General features: G+C 31.5%; 2 protein-coding genes across 4 annotated transcripts; one reads left to right on the top strand and one right to left on the bottom strand.

The window, feature by feature from the left end:
• Nucleotides 1-6,147: 6,147 nt before the first annotated feature.
• Nucleotides 6,148-14,481, bottom strand: LOC134690779 (dolichol-phosphate mannosyltransferase subunit 3-like). Of its 2 annotated transcripts, none has more exons than XM_063550829.1 (6): nt 14,412-14,481; nt 13,384-13,423; nt 11,543-11,665; nt 8,753-8,782; nt 8,010-8,087; nt 6,148-6,312 (listed from the first exon to the last, which is right to left on the bottom strand). In XM_063550829.1, exons 2-6 carry the CDS (start codon nt 13,384-13,386, stop codon nt 6,253-6,255), a joined length of 294 nt encoding a protein of 97 aa, XP_063406899.1. In that variant the 5' UTR covers nt 13,387-13,423; nt 14,412-14,481; the 3' UTR covers nt 6,148-6,252. The 2 variants fall into 2 exon arrangements, with proteins under 2 accessions (XP_063406899.1, XP_063406905.1); XM_063550835.1 differs by having other exon boundaries at nt 14,363-14,455.
• Nucleotides 14,482-16,628: 2,147 nt separating this feature from the next.
• On the top strand, nt 16,629-24,215 carry LOC134690763 (mitochondrial import inner membrane translocase subunit Tim17-B-like). Of its 2 annotated transcripts, XM_063550819.1 has the most exons (8): nt 16,629-16,767; nt 17,785-17,884; nt 19,848-19,911; nt 20,415-20,543; nt 21,090-21,125; nt 22,034-22,108; nt 22,564-22,617; nt 23,506-24,215. In XM_063550819.1, exons 1-7 carry the CDS (start codon nt 16,742-16,744, stop codon nt 22,587-22,589), a joined length of 456 nt encoding a protein of 151 aa, XP_063406889.1. In that variant the 5' UTR covers nt 16,629-16,741; the 3' UTR covers nt 22,590-22,617; nt 23,506-24,215. The 2 variants fall into 2 exon arrangements, with proteins under 2 accessions (XP_063406889.1, XP_063406882.1); XM_063550812.1 differs by lacking the exon at nt 22,564-22,617.
• The last annotated feature ends 1,605 nt before the right edge of the window (nt 24,216-25,820 follow it).

Here is a 25,820-nt window from a genome sequence, read left to right as displayed (position 1 = left end):
TCCATTCTCAATTTTATATGTGCACTTGGCTAATCAACAAATTTTACTTTTGCTTACCTGAAAATTTATTGTCAACAAAAAACAATTTTGGAGGGGGCATTCAGTTTTACCCTTGTCCATTCTTCTGTCTGTACGTCCTGAAATTGGTATCTGTTCTTAAACATTAGTTTGCCTTAACCAAATGTTATGAAACTTCTGCACAATGCATTACTACAATCAACAGATCAAGTTTGAATTTGGGTGGGACCACTTTTACTGTTCTAGTGTTATGTCTCTTTACCAATGAAAAAATTACTGAATTTGGGTAGCACCACTATTACTGTTCTAGTGTTATGTCTCTTTACCAATGAAAAAATTACTGAATTTGGGTAGCACCACTTTTACTGTTCTAGTGTTATGTCTCTTTACCAATGAAAAAAATACTGAATTTGGGTAGCACCACTTTTACTGTTCTAGTGTTATGTCGCTTTACCAATGAAAAAATGACTGAATTTGGGTAGCACCACTTTTACTGTTCTAGTGTTATGTTGCTTTACCAATGAAAAAATTACTGAATTTGGGTAGCACCACTTTTACTGTTCTAGTGTTATGTCTCTTTACCAATGAAAAAATTACTGAATTTGGGTAGCACCACTTTTACTGTTCTAGTGTTATGTCTCTTTACCAATGAAAAAATTACTGAATTTGGGTAGCACCACTTTTACTGTTCTAGTGTTATGTCGCTTTACCAATGAAAAAAATTACTGAATTTGGGAAGCACCACTTTTACTGTTCTAGTGTTATGTCGCTTTACCAATGAAAAAAATACTGAATTTGGGTAGCACCACTTTAACTGTTCAAGTGTTATGTCTCTTTACCAATGAAAAAAATACTGAATTTGGGTAGCACCACTTTTACTGTTCTAGTGTTATGTTGCTTAACCAATGAAAAAATTACTGAATTTGGGTAGCACCACTTTTACTGTTCTAGTGTTATGTCTCTTTACCAATGAAAAAAATACTGAATTTGGGTAGCACCACTTTTACTGTTCTAGTGTTATGTCGCTTTACCAATGAAAAAATGACTGAATTTGGGTAGCACCACTTTTACTGTTCTAGTGTTATGTTGCTTTACCAATGAAAAAATTACTGAATTTGGGTAGCACCACTTTTACTGTTCTAGTGTTATGTCTCTTTACCAATGAAAAAATTACTGAATTTGGGTAGCACCACTTTTACTGTTCTAGTGTTATGTCTCTTTACCAATGAAAAAAATACTTAATTTGGGTAGCACCACTTTTACTGTTCTAGTGTTATGTCGCTTTACCAATGAAAAAAATACTGAATTTGGGTAGCACCACTTTTACTGTTCTAGTGTTATGTCGCTTTACCAATGAAAAAATTACTGAATTTGGGTAGCACCACTTTTACTGTTCTAGTGTTATGTCGCTTTACCAATGAAAAAATTACTGAATTTGGGTAGCACCACTTTTACTACTAGTGTTATGTCGCTTTACCAATGAAAAAATTACTGAATTTGGGTAGCACCACTTTTACTGTTCTAGTGTTATGTCGCTTTACCAATGAAAAAAATTACTGAATTTGGGAAGCACCACTTTTACTGTTCTAGTGTTATGTCGCTTTACCAATGAAAAAAATACTGAATTTGGGTAGCACCACTTTAACTGTTCAAGTGTTATGTCTCTTTACCAATGAAAAAAATACTGAATTTGGGTAGCACCACTTTTACTGTTCTAGTGTTATGTTGCTTAACCAATGAAAAAATTACTGAATTTGGGTAGCACCACTTTTACTGTTCTAGTGTTATGTCGCTTTACCAATGAAAAAATTACTGAATTTGGGTAGCACCACTTTTACTGTTCTAGTGTTATGTCGCTTTACCAATGAAAAAAATACTGAATTTGGGTAGCACCACTTTTACTGTTCTAGTGTTATGTCTCTTTACCAATGAAAAAAATACTGAATTTGGGTAGCACCACTTTTACTGTTTTAGTGTTATGTCTTTACCAATGAAAAAATTACTGAATTTGGGTAGCACCACTTTTACTGTTCTAGTGTTATGTCTCTTTACCAATGAAAAAATTACTGAATTTGGGTAGCACCACTTTTACTGTTCTAGTGTTATGTCTCTTTACCAATGAAAAAAATACTGAATTTTTGGTTTCTATTCTCTACCTTCTAACTTTTCTCTAAGTTTGCCTCAACCAAATGCTGTGCATCTTGTACACTTACCACAAAACACATATCAAATTTGAATTTTGGTAGCGTCACTTTTAATGATCTTTAGTTATGCCAATTTACAAATTGAGAATAACTGAAAAAAATTGCTGTTTCCTGTATCAACAATTTGTTAAATTTTGAGATAAGGTCAGTTAAAAGTGAAACACTATCTGAACCATAAAATATGGTCAGAAAGACATGCTACAATCATAACAGTATGTTGTTAAGGACCTATCAACTCAAACTAACCTTTGATTGTTGGTGTATACAGACATATTCAGCACTTTTGGCTATATCAAAGAAGGCAGGAAGACAAGAGTACCGGTAGAGAACCACCAATCTTATACAGGAAAACCACCCACAGTGTCAATACAAAACGCACAAACACTCCTGTCACCACAGGAGATGTTTCTGACTCGGTGTTGACCATCTAGTGATTGCTGAAATGACCACTCAAGCATTGAGACTACTCTTTTCTTTGAGCAATTAACCAAGACATTGAGGTCAAGGGCAGCTTTACTCTGCAAGATGATCATGTACACTTTACAATCAGCCTACACAACAGTCATAGTAAACATGTTACTTGCAGTATCTTGAAAACAATAGGGTACACAATAGTAGAGATAAAAGCCCCTATAGTAGAGATAAAAGCCCCTATCAGTTTAAAAATGCTAAGTTCTTTGGGCACAATTACCTGAATTTATAAAAAGTAAGATTTATAAGAAGAAAACAAAATTTATAGGTAGAAATGTGTTCAATCCCAATTTATATATATTTAGCCTAACTGCAAGTTTTATTTGCAATATCTAATTTAAGTCTAGACTGTTGATTTGTTTATGTCCAGTGGCAAACATTTCATGCATATTAATAGCGTACATAAAAATTGCAATTAATTAGTTTTCTACAGTTAAATTTATTGTATTCTTGTAAATTCTTTTAGAGGAATATACTCCTGTGAAATATTATTAAGGAGGTTTGAAATAATGGTTATATATATTTGGACTACCACAAGAAAATGAAAATTAGTTTATTGAATAAAGAAGTTTTGCCTTCCAGCAGTCCACCTAGGGACACCCCAAAGAGTTGTTACAAGGGAGTGTGGAACTCTCCCTACAGAAGGTACAAGATAAAAACTCCATTCTTATCAGGTATGGTTGCATACTTTTACATCATTCACAGCCAAGCAAATGCACCACTTTGGCAAGTTTTATTACTGGTATAAAGAAGACCTTATCCTATTTCTATTCTCCAGCCATCCTTTGGTAGGACAAAAGATGAAAGAGTAAAATGAGTTTACATCAATAAAAGAGCAATTATAACCAAATTTCTTATTAAACAACATTATGTTATTATAAATCACTTTGTAATAATGGTCAATACTGGTTAGCTAACTTCTTAAAAAGCTAGAAGACCTGGATGCTTCATACTTTGTATATAGATGCCTTATGTTACGAAGTTTCTGTCTGTCATAAGTCCATTGTCCTTGACCTCGTTGTCAAGGTTCAGTGAATACTTGAAAAACAAGTTTAACATTTTTTGTAATGTCAATTTCTTTCTTATTATGAGTAAGAAGATAATTATATGTAGTGTGTGTGTACCTTGCAAGGTCCTCATGCTTGTCAAACAGTTTTCATTTGACCTCGACCTCATTTCATAGAGCAGTGAACAAGGTTAAGTATTTGTGGTAAAGTCCACATATCAGATACTATCAGCAAAAGGTCTAGTAAATTTGGTATATGGATTGATTGTAAGGTGTACTTGTCCAACTGGCAGGTATCATCTGGCCTTGGCCTTATTTTTATGGTTCAGTGGTCAAAGTTCAGTTCTTGAGTTTTGTTCTTTTTTTCTAATACCATATGCAATAGGTCAACTATATTTGGTGTATGGAAATATTTTATGATCTATATGTCGGTCATGAAGGTTTTATTTGACCTTGACCTCATTTTCACGGTTCATTGCTCAGTGTTAAGCTTTTGTGTTTTTGGTCTCTTTTAACTATAAGCAATAGTACAACTATATTTGTTGTAAAGAAGGATTGTAAGATGAATATGTCTGTATGGCAGGTATAATCTGACCTCGTCCTCATTTTCATGTTTCATTGGTCAATTTTAAGTTTTCATGGTTAAGTTCGTTTCTTAGAAACCATAAGCAATAGATCAACTATATTTAACGCATATATTGATTGTAAGGTGTACATGTCTGTCTGGCAGGTATCATTTGACCTTGACCTCATTTTCATGGTTCATTTGTCAATGTTAATTTTTCATGGTTAAGTTTATTAGATATTATAAGCAATAGGTCAACTATATTCAATGCATAGATTGATTCATTGTAAGGTGTACATGTCTGTCTGGCATGGTTCATCTGACCTTGACCTCATTTTTTTTTATCGTGTTAATTTTATTTGTTACTAGTAGAAACTTTATATTTAGGACTATCAACATAAAATCAATGGTTAGTAAAGAAGGCAAGACATTTCAGCATGTGCACTTTCGCGTTAAAATCGGACATGATTGGGCATTCTACAAAAGGACATGTTTTGGCACCATTCGTCAACTAGATATGTTTTGCAGATAGGTGATGTGATATGGACACTTTTGGGGGATGGGCATGTTTCTGAGTGCTAACTATATACTGGTATCCTTGATAACCCAAAAAAGGCATTTAGTAATAAAAACAAGAGTGCACAAGCTGAAATGTCTCGCCTTCTTTACTAATCATTGATGGTCCTAAATACTAAGCTTTATTACAACTGTCACAAAAAGTTAACATCAACCAAGAAAACTGATATTGACAAATGAATCATGAAAATGAGGTTAAGGTCAGATAAACCATGCCAGGCAGACATTTATAGCTTACAATTCTTCCAAACAACAAATATAATTGACCTATTGCTTATGTTTAAGAAAAACAGAGCAAATAACAAAAACTTATAAATATAGTTCAATCACATTTACAATAAAAAAAAGCCAAGTCCATTCAAATTGATGTAAATTTTGTTTTGTTTGACACAAATTGTTGGATGTTAGAATCAATCAAGTAAAACAACTCATTTCAGGTACTTTATTTTCATTGATCAAATCAATTTTGATTTCATCAAATTTCAATATAAAAACCAGATGTGGTATGATTGCCAATGACACAACTCTTCACCACAGACCTGATGATGTAAAAGTTGGAAACTACAGGCCACTGTCCAGCCTTCAATAATGATCAAAACCCACATAAAAATAAGGAGATGTGATATGAATGTCAATAAAACAGCTATTCAGTCCAGCTTTTTTAAATTTTCAAATCAACTCTTAGGCCACACCAATTTGATTCCTTGTTCGACGGACCCGCCCGCACCTATTTTTTTCAAAACAGATTTTTTTTATTTTTATTATATTCCCGCTTCCCGCATCCGGAAATGAAATCATGTCCATTTCCCGCACCGTTTTTTTGTAAATATTATATAAAGATCTCAACATTTGTTTTTTAAAATCACAGTCTAGCCTTTATATAACGATTTTAAACCTATCAGTACCCCACAACACTGTAAATATCTGCGAGAATATTTGTTTCAGAATGAAACCAATTTATTCCTAGCGGGAGTGCTCCGATATAAATAGAAACACCAGTACAGAACAAAACGTTGGTTTCTTTCCCCCTAACTTATATTCCCTATAAAAAAAATGTTCGTTGTTAAAATAAAGAAAAAATAAAGTACAAAGAACTTCTGAAGGATTTGCCTTTAACTGCAATTATAATGTATGGTGACGGTCATACCCGCTGCAGGTTTGTGCACCTGTCCTGGTTGATTCAGAGTCCAAAAATCCGTAGAACAAGAAATTAAATTGGTGTGGCCTTATGGGGTTTGGACCAGTTGTGAGTTTGAATAAAAATTGGTCAACTAAAAGAAAGGCTTAAGCTATATGAGAAACAAGAATTTATACCAGATCCGCTTTATTCATTGGAATAAATATTTCTTACAGTTTTATATGTACAGCTTTGTAAATATTGTTTATATAAAAATAATCAGTGATAAGTGAAGTCATGTGTTATCAAACTTGAATCCCTTCTTTTGTAAATCTGCTTTGGCTTCCTCTATTTGCTGAAAAAAAGATAAAAAAATCTTTATAAATTTGATATTGGTATTACTTATAAAACTTGTCCAAGTGATTAATTCTCTATCTATTTCAGTTCAGATTTAGATTTATATTGACTCAATTTCAGTTTGTCAAATGTATATCAATAGAAACTGTTCAACAATTGTAAAGTAAACAAGATTAATGTAGAATTTTTCTTCTTCATTATTTCAACAATTGTAAAGTAAACAAGATTATGGTAGAATTTTATTTCAACAATTGTCTCAGCGGAATATATATATTGACCTAAAATATGTTTCGATTTTTGGGCTCATGAAAAAGTTTAATGAAATCAAATTTTGCAAAAAAGTGTATAGTTCAGAAAGTTTGTAGGGTTATAAACTAGAAATGAATTATTCATTAAAAAATAAGGACTTTGTTGTGATAAGAATGACAAAAGCTAAAAATAAATATACTTAGGTTAAACCTTTGATTATAAACTATCATTTTGTCAATTATAATGTCAAGCAGACAATGGATATTTGCCAATAACCAACTTGATTATAGTCTAGTTCCATACCAGACTAAATCAGCTGCTGCCTTTGCAAACCATTTTTTATATAGGTATTTTCAACAATTTTGATAGGTTTGTTTAATATTTTGTAGCAATATACAATGAATGAATTTTTTTATTTGCAAAAGCATATAGAACATGCTATGGCAATACATAATATACATAATGTGACAAAAGTCTGGTAACAGAGAACAATACAATAATAACATACATAATGTAGCTAACCAATAATATCAGATCTAGCTTTCCATGCACTCTTTAAATAGTTACAGAGCTTAATTGTAAGAGATCTAAAATTAGCTTTCAACAAACAAGATAGTTTAAAAATAGTAGGCCATGAACAATAATAGCGTGGCAAAAACAATATTCTAATTGCCCTGTATGCTGGACATACCAATACAAAATGAAATTCGTTCTCAACACATTGCATATTACAACATACACAAAGACGCATTTCTCTTGGTTATATCAGAGAAGCGACCAACTTCAACATTTAAAAGTTTCAATGTACCACTTCGTAGTTTTGTAAGAATGTTACTATTATTAATATAGCCAAAATAATTTTCAAGACAAAAATCAAACTTTATGCTACTATACACACTTAATTTCTCACGGTCACATATATCTGCTGACCATTTTTGTAGATATTGGTCTTTAATGCGTGTCTTTATAACATCAAACGATATATCAATATTATTCTGATCAATCCAAATATGATTCATTCCAAGACTAAATAAAAAATCACGCACATTAGATGCCCAATTAATTTTACCATGATTTGCATCGTCATATAAAATTTTATATACATCATATACAAAAGCTGGTTTATATGTAACAATACGTAACCAATATTTTAAGATTAATTGTTTTCTCAAAACATACATAGGTAGATGACCAAGTTCGCCACAAAGAAAACTAATAGGAGCATGTTTACCTAATTTTAAAACAAACCTACAAAAATGATTATGAATAATCTCTATGTCGTTGGCACGGTGAAAACCCCATATTTCGGAAGAATAGTTCAGTACCGATCCAACCATACTGTCATAAAGAAGACATTGTTAATGACATATGTAAGGAACCATGAATGAGAATTATGAAGTTATAAATCATTCAAGCATGGACTTTTCTGATATATTGTGACCTTACCGTTTGAAGTTCCTTTGATGCTTCTTCACAGTTATTAAATATGGCCACTCTATATATGATAACACCCAAAGAATATATCTACAAAAAAAGTACATGGATACCTTATTAGATAGTTTATCACAGATGAATGGCAGTTTAACCTAAAGAGGCAAACTGATTGCATTTTCAGAGCAGAACATGTTATTTCTACTGTGAAAGCTGGTTAAACTTAAACCTAATCCTTCATAAACCTGATAAAACTGAACAAAATCTTGGGTATAGAAGATGTTCCTTTTACACAGGTTTCACTGTATATGAATATAAATCATGCTTTGTACAAGACTGACAGGCTGAGCAGGATTTTTTAATGCTCAAGATTACAAGATAACAGTTTGCAGGAAGACACCTTATTCTACAGGACAAAATATTCTGACTACCAGCTGACCAGTCTTTGCTTTTGCTTCTTAATTAATGCTTAGCAAAGTAGCAGCACATACCAATTTTTAAGTTTTTGGTTTGACCTGACTCAGTAGGACATCAAACCCTCTTGCTCATGCAAATTTTTGCACACGAGGTGAGCACCCTACCACAAGATCAACAAGGTGCACTTACAAAGCTAAAACCAATAATCATGATTTCTATTTATAATTCAATATTTATCAGTTGAACTTTTGAAATTCAAATTGCCATTAATCTGAAGTGTTTCTTTTATTTCTAATTTTTACAATGTCTGTTTGTCTTAAACAATCTACAAATGTACTTACTGCAAATAAGACTAGAACAATCAATGGCAACTACAAAAGATAAAAATAATTTTAACTTTGTCTATATGATACTAATATTTAAAGATCATGATAAGTATTTCAAATAAAAATTTGTAAGGGTTCCGCGGAACACAGTGTCTCGCCTACTTTTGCTGTAAATCACAGGCTCAACAAAAATGAGGAAAAAAATCAATAGAAATATTCCTCTTGATACTATTTTATGATTGGAAGAAGCTTCTGTCCATGTTTGGTAAAAATCTAGGATAGTTAATGAATTTAATAAATGTTTTGAAAAATTTAAGTGCAGACTGTATGTAATGTTTACTGGAAGAAAATCTAAGGCCATTCAAAAGTAAAATACAGAAAAAATGGAGTTATCTTTTTACAAAATTTACTTCTGGATACTATCTTATGATCATAAATAAGCTTCTGTCCAAGTTTGGCACAAATCTAGGATAGTTTAAGAAAGTTATTAAAATTTTAAAAACTTTAACCACAGAGTGAATGTAATGTTTCCCCGCAGAAAAACTAAGTCTATTTAAAAGTAAAATATGGAAAAAATGGAATTTTATTTTTACAAAATTTACTTCTGGATACTATCTTATGATCATAAACAAGCTTCTGTCCAAGTCTGGTAGAAATCCAGTATAGTTTAAGAAAGTTATTAAAATTTGAAAAACTTTAACCACAGAGTGAATATTTGTGGACACTGCCGATGACGACGACACAGACGAAGACGGAATGTAGGATCGCTTAGTCTCGCTTTTTCGACTAATGTCGAAGGCTCGACAAGAATACTACGGTATTACAACTTTGCATTTTCATCTAAAATTGCCAAACCATTTTAAAATTATGACAACATAGCAGAACTTCTTTAAATATTTCCCATTGCTATAGTATAATAAATTAGAAGTGTGTATATTACCTCATTATAATACTAATCTTATGTTGGTGTTTTTTTCAAGAAATTTACAAAAAGTCTAGTTATTAATGTTAACATTTTAATGATTACAGCATGGTCTTTATGTGATCATGTGAGAAATTATGGCACAAAATCTTTACAGCAAACAGCAAAGTCAGTAATACATTTGTTTAAAGTGGTGACTACATTGTACATGTATTAGTTGACATTTTTTTTACCCTAGGTATATAGATTAATTTCCAACTTACTTTTTTTTTTAAAGTAAATCAACAGAAAAATCCATTTTTATTTAAGGCAAATTCACCAATTCACGTATTATATATATTACAAACTCTGCTTATATCTTACTACATTAGCCCAGTGTTTTCCCTAGGCTATTCATGCATTGCGGTACCGCTACGCATAAAATTTCGGCCGCCATGCTTTTATCATACCCGCTATGCATCCCGCTATGTGTGAAATTTTTATTAGCTTATAATATGAAGTGACAATTGGCAACTCTACAGGTGTTTCAAACTCAATGGCCTGATAATTGATCATAATTAGATGCAACGCTCTGATTTTACAACCACATTGATTAGATAGAACAACATTCAAGACTTTGATTGCATAATAGAAATCGGTAGTTCAAATTCTTTTAATGATAAATATTATATCCTGATACAGCTTCCAAATATCCTTCCGTGAAAAATAAAAAGTAAACCTTTTGCAGTATAAATTTTACGTTTTGAAATCATATGTTTGACATCGAACTATTTATATCAAATTTCACAGTTGATTAGTTGGAACAAAGAATACACATCATTGGGTTGAAACATGATGTAACTTTGACCTCCGTAACAGAGTTCAAAAAAATATGGGTCACTGAATAAAGATCGTTTTTGTTTTGATGTCAAAAATTATTTTATTTTTCAAACTGATCTTTCAAACTAGTTTTAATCCAGAAGAAAGTAAAAACATTGCTTGACTGTACCTTAAGTTGAATATCTATCTCCAAATTAAATTAATTAAAGCTGTAATCCATGATCACAAATTGAATGCTTTGTTTACATTTGTTAAAAGCCATGTGCTTTTTGGCGGGAAAATTCGGGAAACCCCTTATTTACAGGAAACAATAAAATTTCATTGTTATTTATAGACAGTAGGAATTTCATTTTGGAAATCATTTTGATTAACTGCTAATATTTATTCATGACAAAATAATAACTTATTGGGGTGAAACTGATAATACTTTTTTTTTTTTATTAAAATACATGTAGTATGGAAAGGGGGGCTGTTTTTTTTTGTTTTTTTTTTTATTTCAATAATATTACAAATATATAAAGTTCACCAGTCTGAAAATACATGGTTAAATGGATTTTAATTCTGAAAAACTCATGTATATTTAATTACTTTATTATTTCCATCATAATCAGAAACAAGATACATGTATAAGGTATTTTAAACATATATTTTTGGCTTTTATATAAGAACATTCCAGACTATAAATATGCATGTACCTGTAGTTAAAACAAACCTAGTGGAGCCTAAAAGATCTAAAGGGCTCTTGAAAAAACTTTTGGATCCAGACTGGCCTTGAGAGAAAATATTAAGTATTGTTCCTGACTGTATTGCAGATCTATGTGAAGTTTTAATGCACATCTCATTTCACTCTGAGACTTCTATGTGTTTTCATATATATAGTAGTTTCAGTTTCACTAGTGTAATAAAAATAATTCTACAAAACAACGACGCTCTCCGCGTTACAAATTCTTCTGAGACCCACCATGCATCAAGAATTTTCTAGGGAAGACACTGTAATAAATAAATAAGCCTAGGCTCTTTTAAAAAAAAATAAAACTGCCAGTCTATAATGTTTGTGAACTTACTGGTATAATAAATAATGATTTAAATGAACTAGATGACTGAACATGAACATATTCCAATACCACTGCTAACCACACACTGAGGAAGGCACCAACACCAAACAACCATTGAAACAACTTTGGTATCTGGAAATAAAAACAGTAAATTTATAGTGTGACAGATAGGTGCTTCCTGCCATTGATGTACTAATATTCTCTTCAGGTAACTTAAGTGTTGAGCTAACTATTGGAAACATGCTGGCTTCCTCAGTTATTTATTAATATAACAAAACAGTGGCGTAGCCAGGGTTGAATTGATGTAGATGTTTTGCCGAGCGGGGCAAGGCGAAAAATATTTTGGACCTTTTTATGCAGAAATTTATTTTTATTAAAGCACATGTACTTCCCAGAATCTGACCCTATAGTTAAATTTTTTTTTAAATTCAAAATTAAATACCCACGGGCACCAGTTCATATATTTATATTGTTAACCAAATTTTATTGTTTCATCGAAACTACCATCATTCAATTCATAAACATTTGATGTAAAGTTTCCCACCCAATCTCATATTTGACATATGAAAAAACGGATCCCATTACAGAGGCACTTCTGTATAATTTAGGAACTTCGGAATATAGAAACTGAAGTGCCTTCTCTTTCCAGGAAATTGAGTCTACAACCTTGGTTTTTTTTTTTTTATTACTGAGCTAAAAGCGTTGGAAACATACCGGACATCTGATCGTCCGGTCTTGTTACATTGTAGCACTCTCATGTGTACAATTCTCGTCAGATTAAGTGAAAATCATATCATGAGCAATGTCTTTGACAATTTGGAAAATAAGTCGTAATCAAATATTTTTAACCAGTTATGACCCTTTGAAATATAAATTGTAATGAAAATCACAATTCATTTCCGGTGATGCATTTATTTCTCTTAAGATATTGAAAATAAACAAGATAAAAAAAAAAGGGATTCTCTTGTTCCTTGCCCTTTGATAAATAATATATATGACATGTAATTGTGCATGGCAAGGAACATTGGATCTTTGTTCTTTACTGATTGAATATAAAATTAATATTTGAACCCAGATAGAAACGGGAATTCATAAGCCTAGGACTTATCACCATCTACTACAAATTGATTTTTTTATCACGTCGTTACCATGTCGCAAGAAACGATATCAGGATATGGTGTTTTAATTGTCAGTTGCTAAAGTTAAATGAGAAGCCATCTCTTCACTAGGTTCAATTTCAGATGAAACATGTCCACGGGTCTGCGTATCAGTCCTCTCCGCTTGCCTTATCCGATGACTTTTTTTTACGAACAAAAGCTAACTTGAAACACTATTCTGCGATTCAACTATCTTGTTTACCATATTTACATCCATGACATAAACTAAATTATCCTAAATGAAAGACCAGGCATGCTGTTTCGAAAATGACTGGACGTTATCCCCATATCCTCAGCCTTGTTACATTTGGACACTTCAGAGTTAAACTGCCTTACTGCTGCTAATTTTTTTTAAAAATATTTTCAAAATGATGTGGATGCTTGAGCATCTGAGCATACATGCAAGCTACGCCACTGCAAAATGTTAATTTTTCAATTTCTGTTGAAGACTATGCCTATGGTTATTTTAGCTGTTAAGTTTAACTTTAAACTTTAATAACACCTTACAATAACTTATTTGAAACATATGCTATCACCTTTAATTTACTACATGTACCAATAGAACATTTTGAAAATATGATGAAACATCTAATTCATGCGCATGGTGCAAAACTTCCCAAACAGATATTAAATCTATGGAACCAACATGACCAAGAGCAAATTAAATCTCACATTTGCATAAAATATATTTACCATTTTGTTTCACATGCACTATTTTATCATCAACTTATACCTGTAAAAAAGAATTAAAATATATTCAGCAGAGTTATCACCTGCCCTTTGTCAAAATATAAGTTTGAGTTGGATAATGTTGTAACTGTACATTTTAATATTGGTTTGAATGTTAAAATGTATCAATAAAGATTTATGATTTTAGTACTGGGTACCTGAATAACGAAGAATTACATTGTATATTTTAGTGGTGTTCCGATGATCGGAATAAGTCGAAAATCAGTTGGTTGGGCCTTGCGATGTCGATAATCGATTGGGATTTCACTCAATGAATATATAAAACTCTGCAATGATATGGAATAAAATTTGACATACATGTACAATGTGACTAAATGCATGATTTCATTTAAAAACAAAGGGCAAGGTTTAATGATGCGATTATAACCGATAGTCAGCTGGTTACTGTCAACTGATAGTATAGATAATCGGTTGATAATTTCAACAGATTATCCAACACTAGGCTATAATCCAAATATACACATTATCGCTATTTGTCCGCCATTACTAGATATCACACAGGTTCCCGTAAAAATTTTGACATCATAAATCAAATATCTGACGCCACAATGGAAAAGTGATTGTTGTATGCGTCAAAAGGTCAAGCGGTCGGGTCAGCCGGCTGAGTAGGCTAATAGCGATAAGGTGTATAGTATGGATTATACGCTTGCCAAAACATGATTACAAATTTGTTAAACACAAAACCATAAAAATTAGGTGCGAAAGTGTTTGGGCGAGAACTGGCCTGGATTTGTTCCAGGGCCAAAGCTTATCTGGAAAAACATCATTTGGACGTCTGAGCAATCTTAGACTACCGGCCAGCAAGCAGCAAAATATCAGTCATCACTATAAATCAGAAGGAAATACCACTCCCGAAAAGTTAAATGTGTCAATCTTTTTCTAATGTATTAGCCCGATCAAAGAAAGATGATTTATCAGTTACATGGAAATGATTGCTTGCTAGGGAGAAATCCTGACTCTAAGACTCACACGTTTCACATTTCGTCAGCTGTAATTTTTACATTAATTGTTTTCAACCTTTAAATTGAAGAGTATTGGGTTGTACTTTTCATCAACATATCAACATTTAGGACGGATTCATTTAGAACTATTCAAAGTTGATATTGTAAACGGGTATGAACTTAAAGCGTTTTCACAATACAATACAATACAATACAATTAAACATAATATGATATAATACAACATAATATGATATAATGCAATACCAAAACACTACAACACAACATAACAATAAAAGTAAATAAGATACGATATAATATAATAAAAATGTAATTATCTGATAATGGATCATATAGCTAATACTATATAATGCAAAATATTGTGTTTGTATTGCTGCATTGCAATAAAAAGAAATACAACAATACAACAATACAACAATACAATAAAATAAGATACAAATACAATATAATAACAATGTCATTACACGATAATTACAATGTAAAGCAAGTTAATATAATACAATACAATATAATATTCTATTTGCCTTATGTTTGTATTGCTGTATTGCTAATTAATTGCATACAATACAATACAATACAATACAATACAATACAATACAATACAATAGTAACTAAAATGGAAAGGAGACCAAGGGCAAAAGCGCTTAGGGATGTAAGTAAAGTAAGTGTGTTTTATAGCACATAAAATAAATTATGCTTAAAGATTTGTTTTAATATTTTGTCTATGCAAACTGAATATTTGCTAATTGTGATTGTTATGCCCCACCTACGATAGTAAAGGGGCATTATATTTTCTGGTCTTTGCGTCCGTTCGTCCGTCCGTCTGTCCGACCGTCCGTCCGTCCGTTCGTCCGTCTGTCAAGCTTCAGGTTAAAGTTTTTGGTCAAGGTAGTTTTTGACGAAGTAAGTTGAAGTCCAATCGACTTCAAACTTGGTACACATGTTCCCTATGCTATGATCTTTCTAATTTTAATGCCAAATTAGAGATTTTACTCCAATTTCACGGTCCAATGAACTAAGAAAATGATAATGCGAGTGGGGCATTCGTCTACTGAGGACACATTCTTGTTTGGTAATAACCATGGACTTATATTATACATGATCTTGTTCACAGAAATATAGTAAGTAAGTAAGTAAGTAATTAGTTTATTACAGTGTCACAATCTAACATTATACATAATATATTATACATCAGATAAAAACAGCATAAAAATATATTAGATTCCTGCCTTAAAAGACATATGAGACACTTTTACCTCATGCACATTAAAAATGCATACACAATTTAATACATTTTTCAAAAGTAAAATTTAAAAATACAAAACAATTACTTCGTAGATCAACAATTTTTAACTAAAAAGTACAAAAAGGGTAGAATTGATTTAAAAATCTTTAATAATATCAGAGAGTATTATATGTCTCTGATAATATGCAAATAAATAATAATTAAAAATTTAAGTTCTTTAAAAGTTATAAATTTATCTTTCTCCTCTTAAACATCAAATGCAATGTTTTAGCTAACAAAAATTGAATTTCATCACAGCTCATAATATAATTAAATTTCTCTTCTACACTCAAGATTATAAAAACATAGTTTGATAAAAAGGGTGAATTTAAAAGTTTCTCTCTCAAGTCCGAATAAAAATTACAGGTCATTAAAAAATGTTGTTCAGTTTCAATCGTATTTCCATCACAAAACTGACAAATTCTTTCATTTAAAGGTGTAACTGGCTTGGTGTAACGTCCTGTTTCAATGGCGAGTGGCAATGAACCACAACGAAAGTTTGATAAAGTTCTACGATAGTGAGGCCCCTCATGGGGGAGGTCCTAGTAATCACATAATCACCATTTTTTTGCCAATATAATCACATAATCATTAAATATTTGCTTATCTTTATAATCAAATAATCATAAACTAAAAATACAGTCCTAGGTAATCAAATAATTATGAAATATTTGGCTTAATAATAAAATAATCATTAAAAAAACGGCCAAGTAATCACATAATCAAAAACCCCATGAGGGCCTGGATAGTCTCTTAATTTGACGGATTTCACATAACTGCTTGGCTGAAGATTACTTTTATACTGTCTGAACGCCCTAAGTTTATTTCCATTTTCACAGTTTCGATCGTTATGCACATCGCGTAGCCAATTTTCAGCATCCATAGAGTTTAACTTGTCCTTTATAATATTAACTTTTTGTCGGATTATATGTCTCATGTTGTTCCCTATACAGTGCAATGAACTTTCTTGATGTGTAAATGTACTGTCGAACAATATTTTCTTAGATTTGACCTTTTACTTCCGGTGGTTGAAAACGTGAGACCAAAAGCAAGGACATGGACGAATATGCCAGGGATCCATGGTAATTTCTAATTTTAAATCAATCATACTGTGTTCTTTGCCCATATCGAGTAAACTTAAATGATTTAAGCAGAAAACATATATCTCAATGTCACCATTAGCTCTCATTCATACGAAATTTTTGCACCTAAATGAAAGTTGCATAAGCTGAAAATTACTGCGTATTCAAAAGTGTTTCTTAAAAGTGTTTCTTATTTTCTATCTAGTGGAGGTTATAGTTAGATGTATTGAATTGAATGAAAACTAGATTAATCTTTTATGTCATATGATATATGAGAATTTTTCAAAAGTAACCAATATTAGTTTTTTGAAGGTTGTAAATGTATGTATGTATGTTGTACTGGTAAATTCCTCCCAAATCTGAAAAAACCTTCGAAAGCTGTGAGGGTACATTGGAATCCATGAACACTTCATGTCAGGATCAATGGAGATCTGTCACTAACGTATTTACAATGTTCAATATTTACAGCAGATTGATCTCCAGGTCAAAGACGGGAGCAACCATGACTAACTGCCAAGGCCCCCATAGTACCCACTCTAGTTTAAACTCTGGTGTCTGTACCAGAGATGTGTGTGGAAATCACCCTTCTGATAAACGGATATTTTAAGCACCCTGAATGAGAATCGAACTTGGGATCTTCAGCACTGTTACTGTAGCCATCGGTCTTAACCACTTGACCATGAACTGACATACTGTGGATTCATCATTATTCGTTGGATACCAATTTTCGTGGATTTCGTGAGAACAGTTGAACCACGAAATTAAATGTTCAACGAATGACAAATTTTCTCATGGCTTGTAAGCAGACTTCGGCAAAACCACGAAATCAAATATCCACGAACATGTAAGTTTTCCTCAATCCACGAAAATTGGTATCCACAAAAATAAATGAATCCACAGTATTTTGCAAATTATACTATCATTCTACTGTATAGAATTGATTTTTTTTACACAAAGCTCATTACAACTAGTCTTTATTGAACAGCTGCTAAACATAAACATAACAATCTTTTTTAGTCCCTGGAGAATTGTAGATGACTGTGGTGGAGCCTTTTCTATGGGTTGTATTGGTGGAGGTATCTTTCATGGTATTAAAGGAATGAGAAATGCACCAAAGGTAACTTGACTTCAGTAAACCATTCAGTTTTTATACACTAAAAAGTGGTAAATATTTTTTAATGGTAAGTCAATAGATTTTAGTCCTGGTAAGCATTTATGTATTTGCATGATGCATACATGTATATACATGTAGGATAACAGTAATTTATGAAAATATGGACAGTACAACAGACCACACCAACATCATCCCTCATTAAAAGAATTGTTTGGTTTTCTCATTGTACATGTGACATGTCCATATAGGACAGGGCTCACACTACTTCAGAATCATTGGGAGAAGTGACTTCTCTTTTTGAAACTGATAGGGAGAAGTGGTGATATTTGAAAGAGAAGTGCTCATTCATGTGGTGTGCTCCAATGTTTGGATTTTACTACAGTATAAAGGGTCATATGTAAATAATGTTCTTTTTATATTGTTCAATTCATATCTTAGTATACAATTAAAGTAACATTTCAAATTAAAAGTTGTTTAAGTTTTACTAAGGTTCTTGTGAGAAACTACCAACTTAATATTTAATATCTAGCTCTAAAAAAAAAATTGTTTATTTTAAAAAATGTAAAGAAATTATAATATATCAATTACAGTTTAATTCAAAACTATCTTTGTGTATGAAATCCAGTGTTTCTCATCTAAAAATATAAAAGTTATTAAGCTGGGCCATAATATATTGATATTAGTATAATCTGAGACTACTGTGTTATAGTAGTCTCAGAGTTAAGCAACTTTAATCAATAGTTTGAAACAATCCATAAACAAAATATAGGGAATTATATACACCAATCAAATAGATGTAACCAAAAGTCTTTTAGTGTGTGTGGAATACGTAATTTTTCGCTTTGGAACCAATATTCTTCCGTCAGCTGTTCCATCCGTGTGTCCGTAGTAATTGTTGTAAAAGTACAGATTTCGGTCATAGCTGGTCAGGTTCAGATCCATAGAAATCGGTCAATGGCGGACGAATGCAAGAAAATTTACAAAAATAAACGATGTTTGACAAGTTATTTGGAAAGGAACATGACATTTTTAATGCAATAAATGGATTAAACATTTACTGGAGGCAACATTTATCACGTTTAAATGAAGTAACAAACTTATTTTGCCGCCGAAAATTTAGGTTGATGTACGTTTTCAAGTAAGAAGCACTAGAACTTGCAAAAAAGCACAAAGTGATAAAAAGTTGTATTTTTATCAAATAACCTGCTACACGCTGCCAAGACAATGCTTCAACCTCTTTTCTAAAGATAATGAAACGTTTATGTCTGAATTTCTTTGATTATCATTAAAAAATTGATGTTTCATCAACTTGGTAAAAATTTGAGGGTCAGGGAAAGCGAAGTGACTGTCTGGAAAGCGACTTCTTCGCCCAAGTCGCCTGGTAGCGTGAGCCCTGTAGGAGATTGTCTGTTTCTTTCCCCCATCTAGTCATACTGAAGACTTGAAAATTGTATTTTTCTACTTTTCCTCCGCAGCAGTGAGGACTATGAGCAAAGACTGATCAGCTTGGAATAGGAATAATAGTTTAGTACAAATCAGGCATGGGTTAATGACCATATCACTCAAACATATTCTTGTCTAGATACATGTAAAATCAGCGCCTAACTACAATATTAATGAACTACACCTTGTCTGAATAGCCTGACATAGTACATGATGAGCTTCATTATTTTACATATACAATGTACATGTATGTTATATGATTAGAAAATTTATATACAAAAAAGTAACATTGAACTGAAGTCTATCATTGACATTAAATGGTATATTCTTGTCAAAGATGTTAAAATGTAACATTCAGACATGTATAATTGCAGTATATTTTTTGTGTGCAGATACTGGTAATTGTTTAATTTGAAAAATAATATATACATGTAGTTTGATTAATACAGACTCGGCCATTTTGTCAGTAATAATTTTCTTTTTATTTCCATTGCATTTAAAATGCTATCTTGTGTAATTTTAGGGAACATACAGACGCTTAGCTGGAAGTTTTTTAACATTAAGACAAAGAGCTCCAATTACTGGAGGTAAGAGATTTATTTCTTTTAAAAAATTCTAAAAGAAAGAATGGTTAACACATTTCAACTTTTTGTGTTACATGAACTATTAACTTTCCATCTTTTCAAACGGACAACTCCTGTTCAATTCTCATTGAAATACAAAAAGATAATATGGGGTAGGTATCCAGAAGACAAAAATCCCACAGATTGATCAGATTGAATTCTATAATTAGAAAGATGGTATTTTTTGTTTAAATCGTATATTTAAAAAAATGTTAAAATTGTATGTCACTTTTTTCAGGATCTATGAATATGACCTTACTAAAATTTGGTATTGAGCCTCATGTGAGCAAGCATGTTATATTGATGGATGTGTTTTCACATCTACAGCTTTATATCAAATTCCTGTTGAATGAATACTTAAAGTGAGTTATTGATAGTAAGATTCAACTTGCTTTGAAGTACCATTGTAAGATTTTTTCAAACAGGCACATCTTGATTAATAATTAATCATACAATTTTTATTTCAGGAAATTTTGCTGTGTGGGGTGGTTTATTCTCTGCCATTGACTGCTCTTTAGTATACATCAGGAAAAAGGAAGATCCCTGGAATTCCATAACAAGTGGTGCCTTAACAGGGGCAATATTATCAGTTAGACGTAAGTTCCTATCATGAGAAAATATTTTCACATAATCTTCTATGCTCACTATTTCCCTACTCCCAAACACCTGGTTAATTCACTGTTTTCATCCCTGAATTCAAGGAGCATATTGTGAGGGTTCTCCCAGATTTCTTTAGAAATTTGTTTAAGATTATTGTGAAACTACATATATCCCAATGCTGCATAACAATCCTAAATTAATTGCCATTGTCCAATTGATATTTACTGATCTTCAGGTAAGGAATATCTAATGTAATGAACGATTGCATCTTCTGTCTTATGTTCTATGTTTTCAGTAACTGCTAACATCAACATGATCAATACACTATTTTAAACAAACACTTTTAACTTGACTTACTAAATATAAAAAATAAGAATTCTTATGAATTATATGAGACAGATCTGGACCTAAATGCCATTCCAGAAAAAAAATGTAGAGGAGGGCAATTAATGTCTTGAATATTCCTTAGCTCACCTTCACCTTTAAAACAAATTTTAAGGACATAAACATTTTTTTAATGAATGTTGAATTTGTATTTTCAGATGGAGCTGGAGCAATGTTAGGATCTGCAGTTGTTGGTATGTAAACTTTAGTTGATTGGATCTATTTGACAAGAGGTGTCTATTGTTTTAAATTTTCTCTTCTGCAGCACATTTGTAGATGTCAGATTTGTCCATGTAAAAATCTTTTAAAAAAGGAAATCTTTCATTATTATTTTTTATCACCTGGAAAATCAATGTTATTCTTTTGCCAAATTTCATGTATCAGGAATATAACTATGTCATGTCAACTTCTATTTTGTGAACTAGCTAGAATTAAAAGACACAATATCTACGTCCTGTCTCAACACTTCAAAGTACATCCCTCAGTCTCATGGATTGGTACTAGTTAAAGTAAACTGAGCCAAAAAAGTTTAGCAACACTTTTTTATGCCCCACCTACGATAGTAGAGGGGCATTATGTTTTCTGGTCTGTGCCTCCGTTCGTCCGTCTGTGCTTTCGTGTGTCCGTTCGCTTCAGGTTAAAGTTTTTGGTCAGGTAGTTTTAAAGAAGTTGAAGTCCAATCAACTTGAAACTTAGTACACATGTTTCCTATGATATGATCTTTCTAATTTTAATTCAAAATTAAAGTTTTGACCCCAATTTTACGGTCTACTGAACATAGAAAATGATAGTGCAAGTGGGGCATCTGTGTACTATGGACACATTCTTGTTTTAATTTTGTTTTTTTGTTGTTTCTGGAAAAAAAATATTTAAACATGTCCGGCGCTCCATACAAAGAAAATCCTAATGAATGTGAGTGATAAACATTCATGTTGCTTCTGACATGTCATAATTCCACTTTGTTATGATTTTGTAATAAAATAAGATTTCACTTTTTTGAATCAGTATATAAAACGAAATGATTTTTTGCATCTGTGGCAACAGTCTATGATTATTCACTGTTGCAATAATAATCAAACTAAACATTGATATGTAATTATAGGTGGAGTATTACTAGCTGTGATTGAAGGATTGGGTATTATGTTTACACGGTATTCAGCAGAACAATTTAATGCAGGTAAGGTCCTATACTGTTGAGTTGTTTAGCAAAAATGTCTTGTTTTTCTTTTCTGGAAGGGTTCTGGAGTTGGAATTTGTCAGTTATGAACACTGTTTGATATTTTAAATAAGTAAATTAAGTTCATTTATATCTGCTGTCATTACTGAACCAAATAGAGAGGATGATTTTTTTTCCGTTATTTAAAAAAATATATATATACTCTAGTTATTTACCTTCTTCAAAAGAACATTTATAAATTTGTTGGACTTGAGATTAAAGACAATTACACTTTTAAAAAGTATATGAACAAGTTTTCAAATAAATTAATGATTTACACAGTTTATTTTTATTTGAAAGCAAAATATCCCTAAATCACTACAATAGAAAAAAGAATTGGCAATCTTTTTATTTGTACAAAACATAACATGTTAAACGTAATACATGTAACACATATTAATTTTAAAAACATTTAGGTTATGGTAACAGTTCACAAGGTTAACCAGTACTTATCATGCAGTTGTTTCAAGGTTCATAATGACTTTAAAAAGCTAATACATTTTTAAAATGATATTTTTTCAGGGTAGAAAATGAAAATTTTATTTATTTAATAATTTGGGTACAAGAATATGATTTCAGTCAATTCCTTGTTATAGCTGTAGGTAGAATTAACTAGCTATAAAACAGAAACTTGAAACAGCTGGTTATTTTTACATGTTTTAGTTATTTAGTTTTTTAACTAGTTTAATTTGTCTTTGTGGAAATTTCATAACTACAAAGCAACTTCAACTATCAAATTTGGAATTTAAAATGCTGTCTCTTAAATTTCTCTGATCAGCAATGTAATAAATTGCCACAGCATAGTTAAAGCACTACAATTATACATTTTGTACTTGCAAAGTTAATTGACCCTTTTAGTCTTAATTTTCTCAGTGCATGAAGTACACCGTTTTATTCATCTAAATTGTTATTTCCAAACTGTATCTCTCCTTTTGGCAATTGCATTAAACACTTATTTATATCAATTACAGGTTTCTTTTGTTTTCTAATTTTTCGGAAAGGGGACTTTCTGTTTTTAAAATTTTCCATGGAGTTCTGTATTTTTGTGGTTTTACTTTTTTCAAACCATGAAGATGTTAACAGAGTTTGTTGGTTGAATTCCCTGCCATATATTCATTTACATATGTTCTTGCCTTTAAATTCAAGTTTAACAATTTTACATCCATTCATTCCATTTAGTATTTCAAGAAAATGTAAAATTGTAATTGATATGATATAATGAATGTAGATTATGAGTAAGTCAAAGTTTTATGTAATGAAATTTTAATACCAAGAATTATTTACAAGACAGTTTTATATATGAATTGTACAAAAACTGGCTCAGTTTCGTATTCACCTCTTTTATTTTATAATTTCAGCCAATATGATGCAGGAAGATCCCAACGCCTCAGCTTCAGCAGGTGTTTCCCCCATGTTTGGACAACAACAAAATAGTTACCAATGACAAAAAAAGGATTCATGAATCTCCAGCCATCTTATCATTTGACTTAGTTATTTATTTCATTCTCTGGAGGCTCATGGATAGATTTTGTATACTGGATATTATTTCCATGGGCTTGTTAATACAGATATAATTTTCAGCCTATGTTCTTGTGTTAACACCTTGATATGGACACAATTTTCAGCCTATGTACTTGTGTTAACACATTAATATGGACACTATTTTCAGCCTGTGTACAAATATGTTAACACATAATGTAATGTGTTTTTTTTTAATCGGACATCTGCACGAGTTAAGACAGATGGTGTAACAGACTCAAGTGAATCTGTCTATTGGATTTGTACAACAATAACATTTGTTTATGTCTTTTGAGTAATTGTTTTTGTGATATTTGTAGTTTTATTATATGAGTACTTTGATATACAGTTCTGCTTTAATCAAAGTTTTAGAACTGTATCTATACATAATCATGTTTTTATTTACTTGCCCCATGGAGATATTTTATAAACTTGAAAGATTTCAAAGTTACTGACCTGAAATGTATTTTGTTGTTAAATATTGTTTATGGAATAATTTCTTTTGTCGAAGAAATCACCAAAAAATGTTTGATATAAAATATTAGAGAAATTATGTTGTTATGTTATTATATGCCAAAGAAACCATACCACAATATAGATGCATTAATCACATTCATATGTGTTAAGCCGGAAAGATTAATTTATTGCTATGGTACTTTTAATGGATACAGAATATATCAAAATTGATAGTACAAATGTAGTTCTATGTATTGTAACCCTATCCATGGAAGAGAGATTTTATGTACTGTGAAAGTACTTTAATTCGTGGGTATCAATTTTCGTGGTTTGGGCAATATTTACATATTGTGGGTTTTTAAATTCGTGGATTTTAGTTTTCTTAAAAAAAAATAATTGAAAAATGAAAGCCTTTAGAAACGAAGGTTACAAATAGTCTTGATTGAAGGAAATTGCAAAGTAAACATTGACCTGTGTAAATCTTAATGATAACTCTAATTAATCCAAGATAAAGTGATCAACAGATTAAAGACCACCAACAGTAACATTAACAAATGCTATAAACTTATCTTGAATTGCCAAATTATTCTTATCAAAATCAAGCCCAGCATGAAATTATTATATCCCATATGATCGAGAACTATGAGGATATAAAATATACACTTTATCATACTAGCATATCAATACCAGAAATATGACTTTCATCGATCAAAAATAATATTTTTTATGAGAATTAAAAGATTAAAAGTTGTACAGATAAGGTTATTAAAGATTAAATGGTTATAATCCTGCATGCAGTTGTAGTTCTGTGACTGCTTTTAAAGTATTCTCAGATATGGCATTATTCAATATAATCTCTAGATCATATCATTGGTCAAACCTACCGATGGGGATCTTTCCATTTCTTGATTTGGACCAGGGACTTTCTATACTATATTTATTAGTATAGAAAGTGCCTGTTTGGACAAAGGTTGTTTTATTTCGTTGGACAATTAAATTCGTGGATAAAGTCATCCACGAAAATTGGTACCTCACAAATAAAAGTACTTTCACGGTAGTTTATTGGATACATACACTTTCACTAACCCAAAGGGCAAACAGAATTGCATGTATTTCTAGCACATGTCTGTTTATTTTATTATGCCCATATTACTGTGGATTCATTTATTTTCGTGGATTGAGGAAAACTTGCATTTTCGTGGGTATTTGACTTCATGGTTTTATTAATCACTGCATACATATCCAATAGAAAATGTGTAATTTGTTGATCATTTTAATTCGTGGTTCAACTGTACCCACAAAAACCACAAAAATTGGTATCCAAAGAATAATAATGAATCCACAGTAGCAGAGGGAGCATTAAGTTTTACCCTTGTGCGTGTGTATGTTTAAAATTGAATATGGAAATGGGGAATGTGCCAAAGAGACAACAACCCAACAATAGAGCAGACAACAGCAGAAGGTCACCATTAGGTCTTCAATGCAACGAGAAATTCCCGCACACCCGGAGGTGGCCTTCAGCTGGCCCCTAAACAAATATATACTAGTTCAGTGATAATGAACGCCATACTAAACTTCAAATTGTACACAAGAATCTAAAAGTTAAAAGTTGTACAGTTTGCCTCAAAAAAATATTATGAAACTTATGCACAATACTTATAACCACAAAGAACAGATTAACTTTGGTGGTGTCAAGTTT

This window comes from Mytilus trossulus, chromosome 1 (assembly GCF_036588685.1).
Source record: "Mytilus trossulus isolate FHL-02 chromosome 1, PNRI_Mtr1.1.1.hap1, whole genome shotgun sequence".
Lineage (NCBI taxonomy): Eukaryota > Metazoa > Mollusca > Bivalvia > Mytilida > Mytilidae > Mytilus > Mytilus trossulus.
This window is presented reverse-complemented; position numbering and strand designations above follow the sequence as displayed.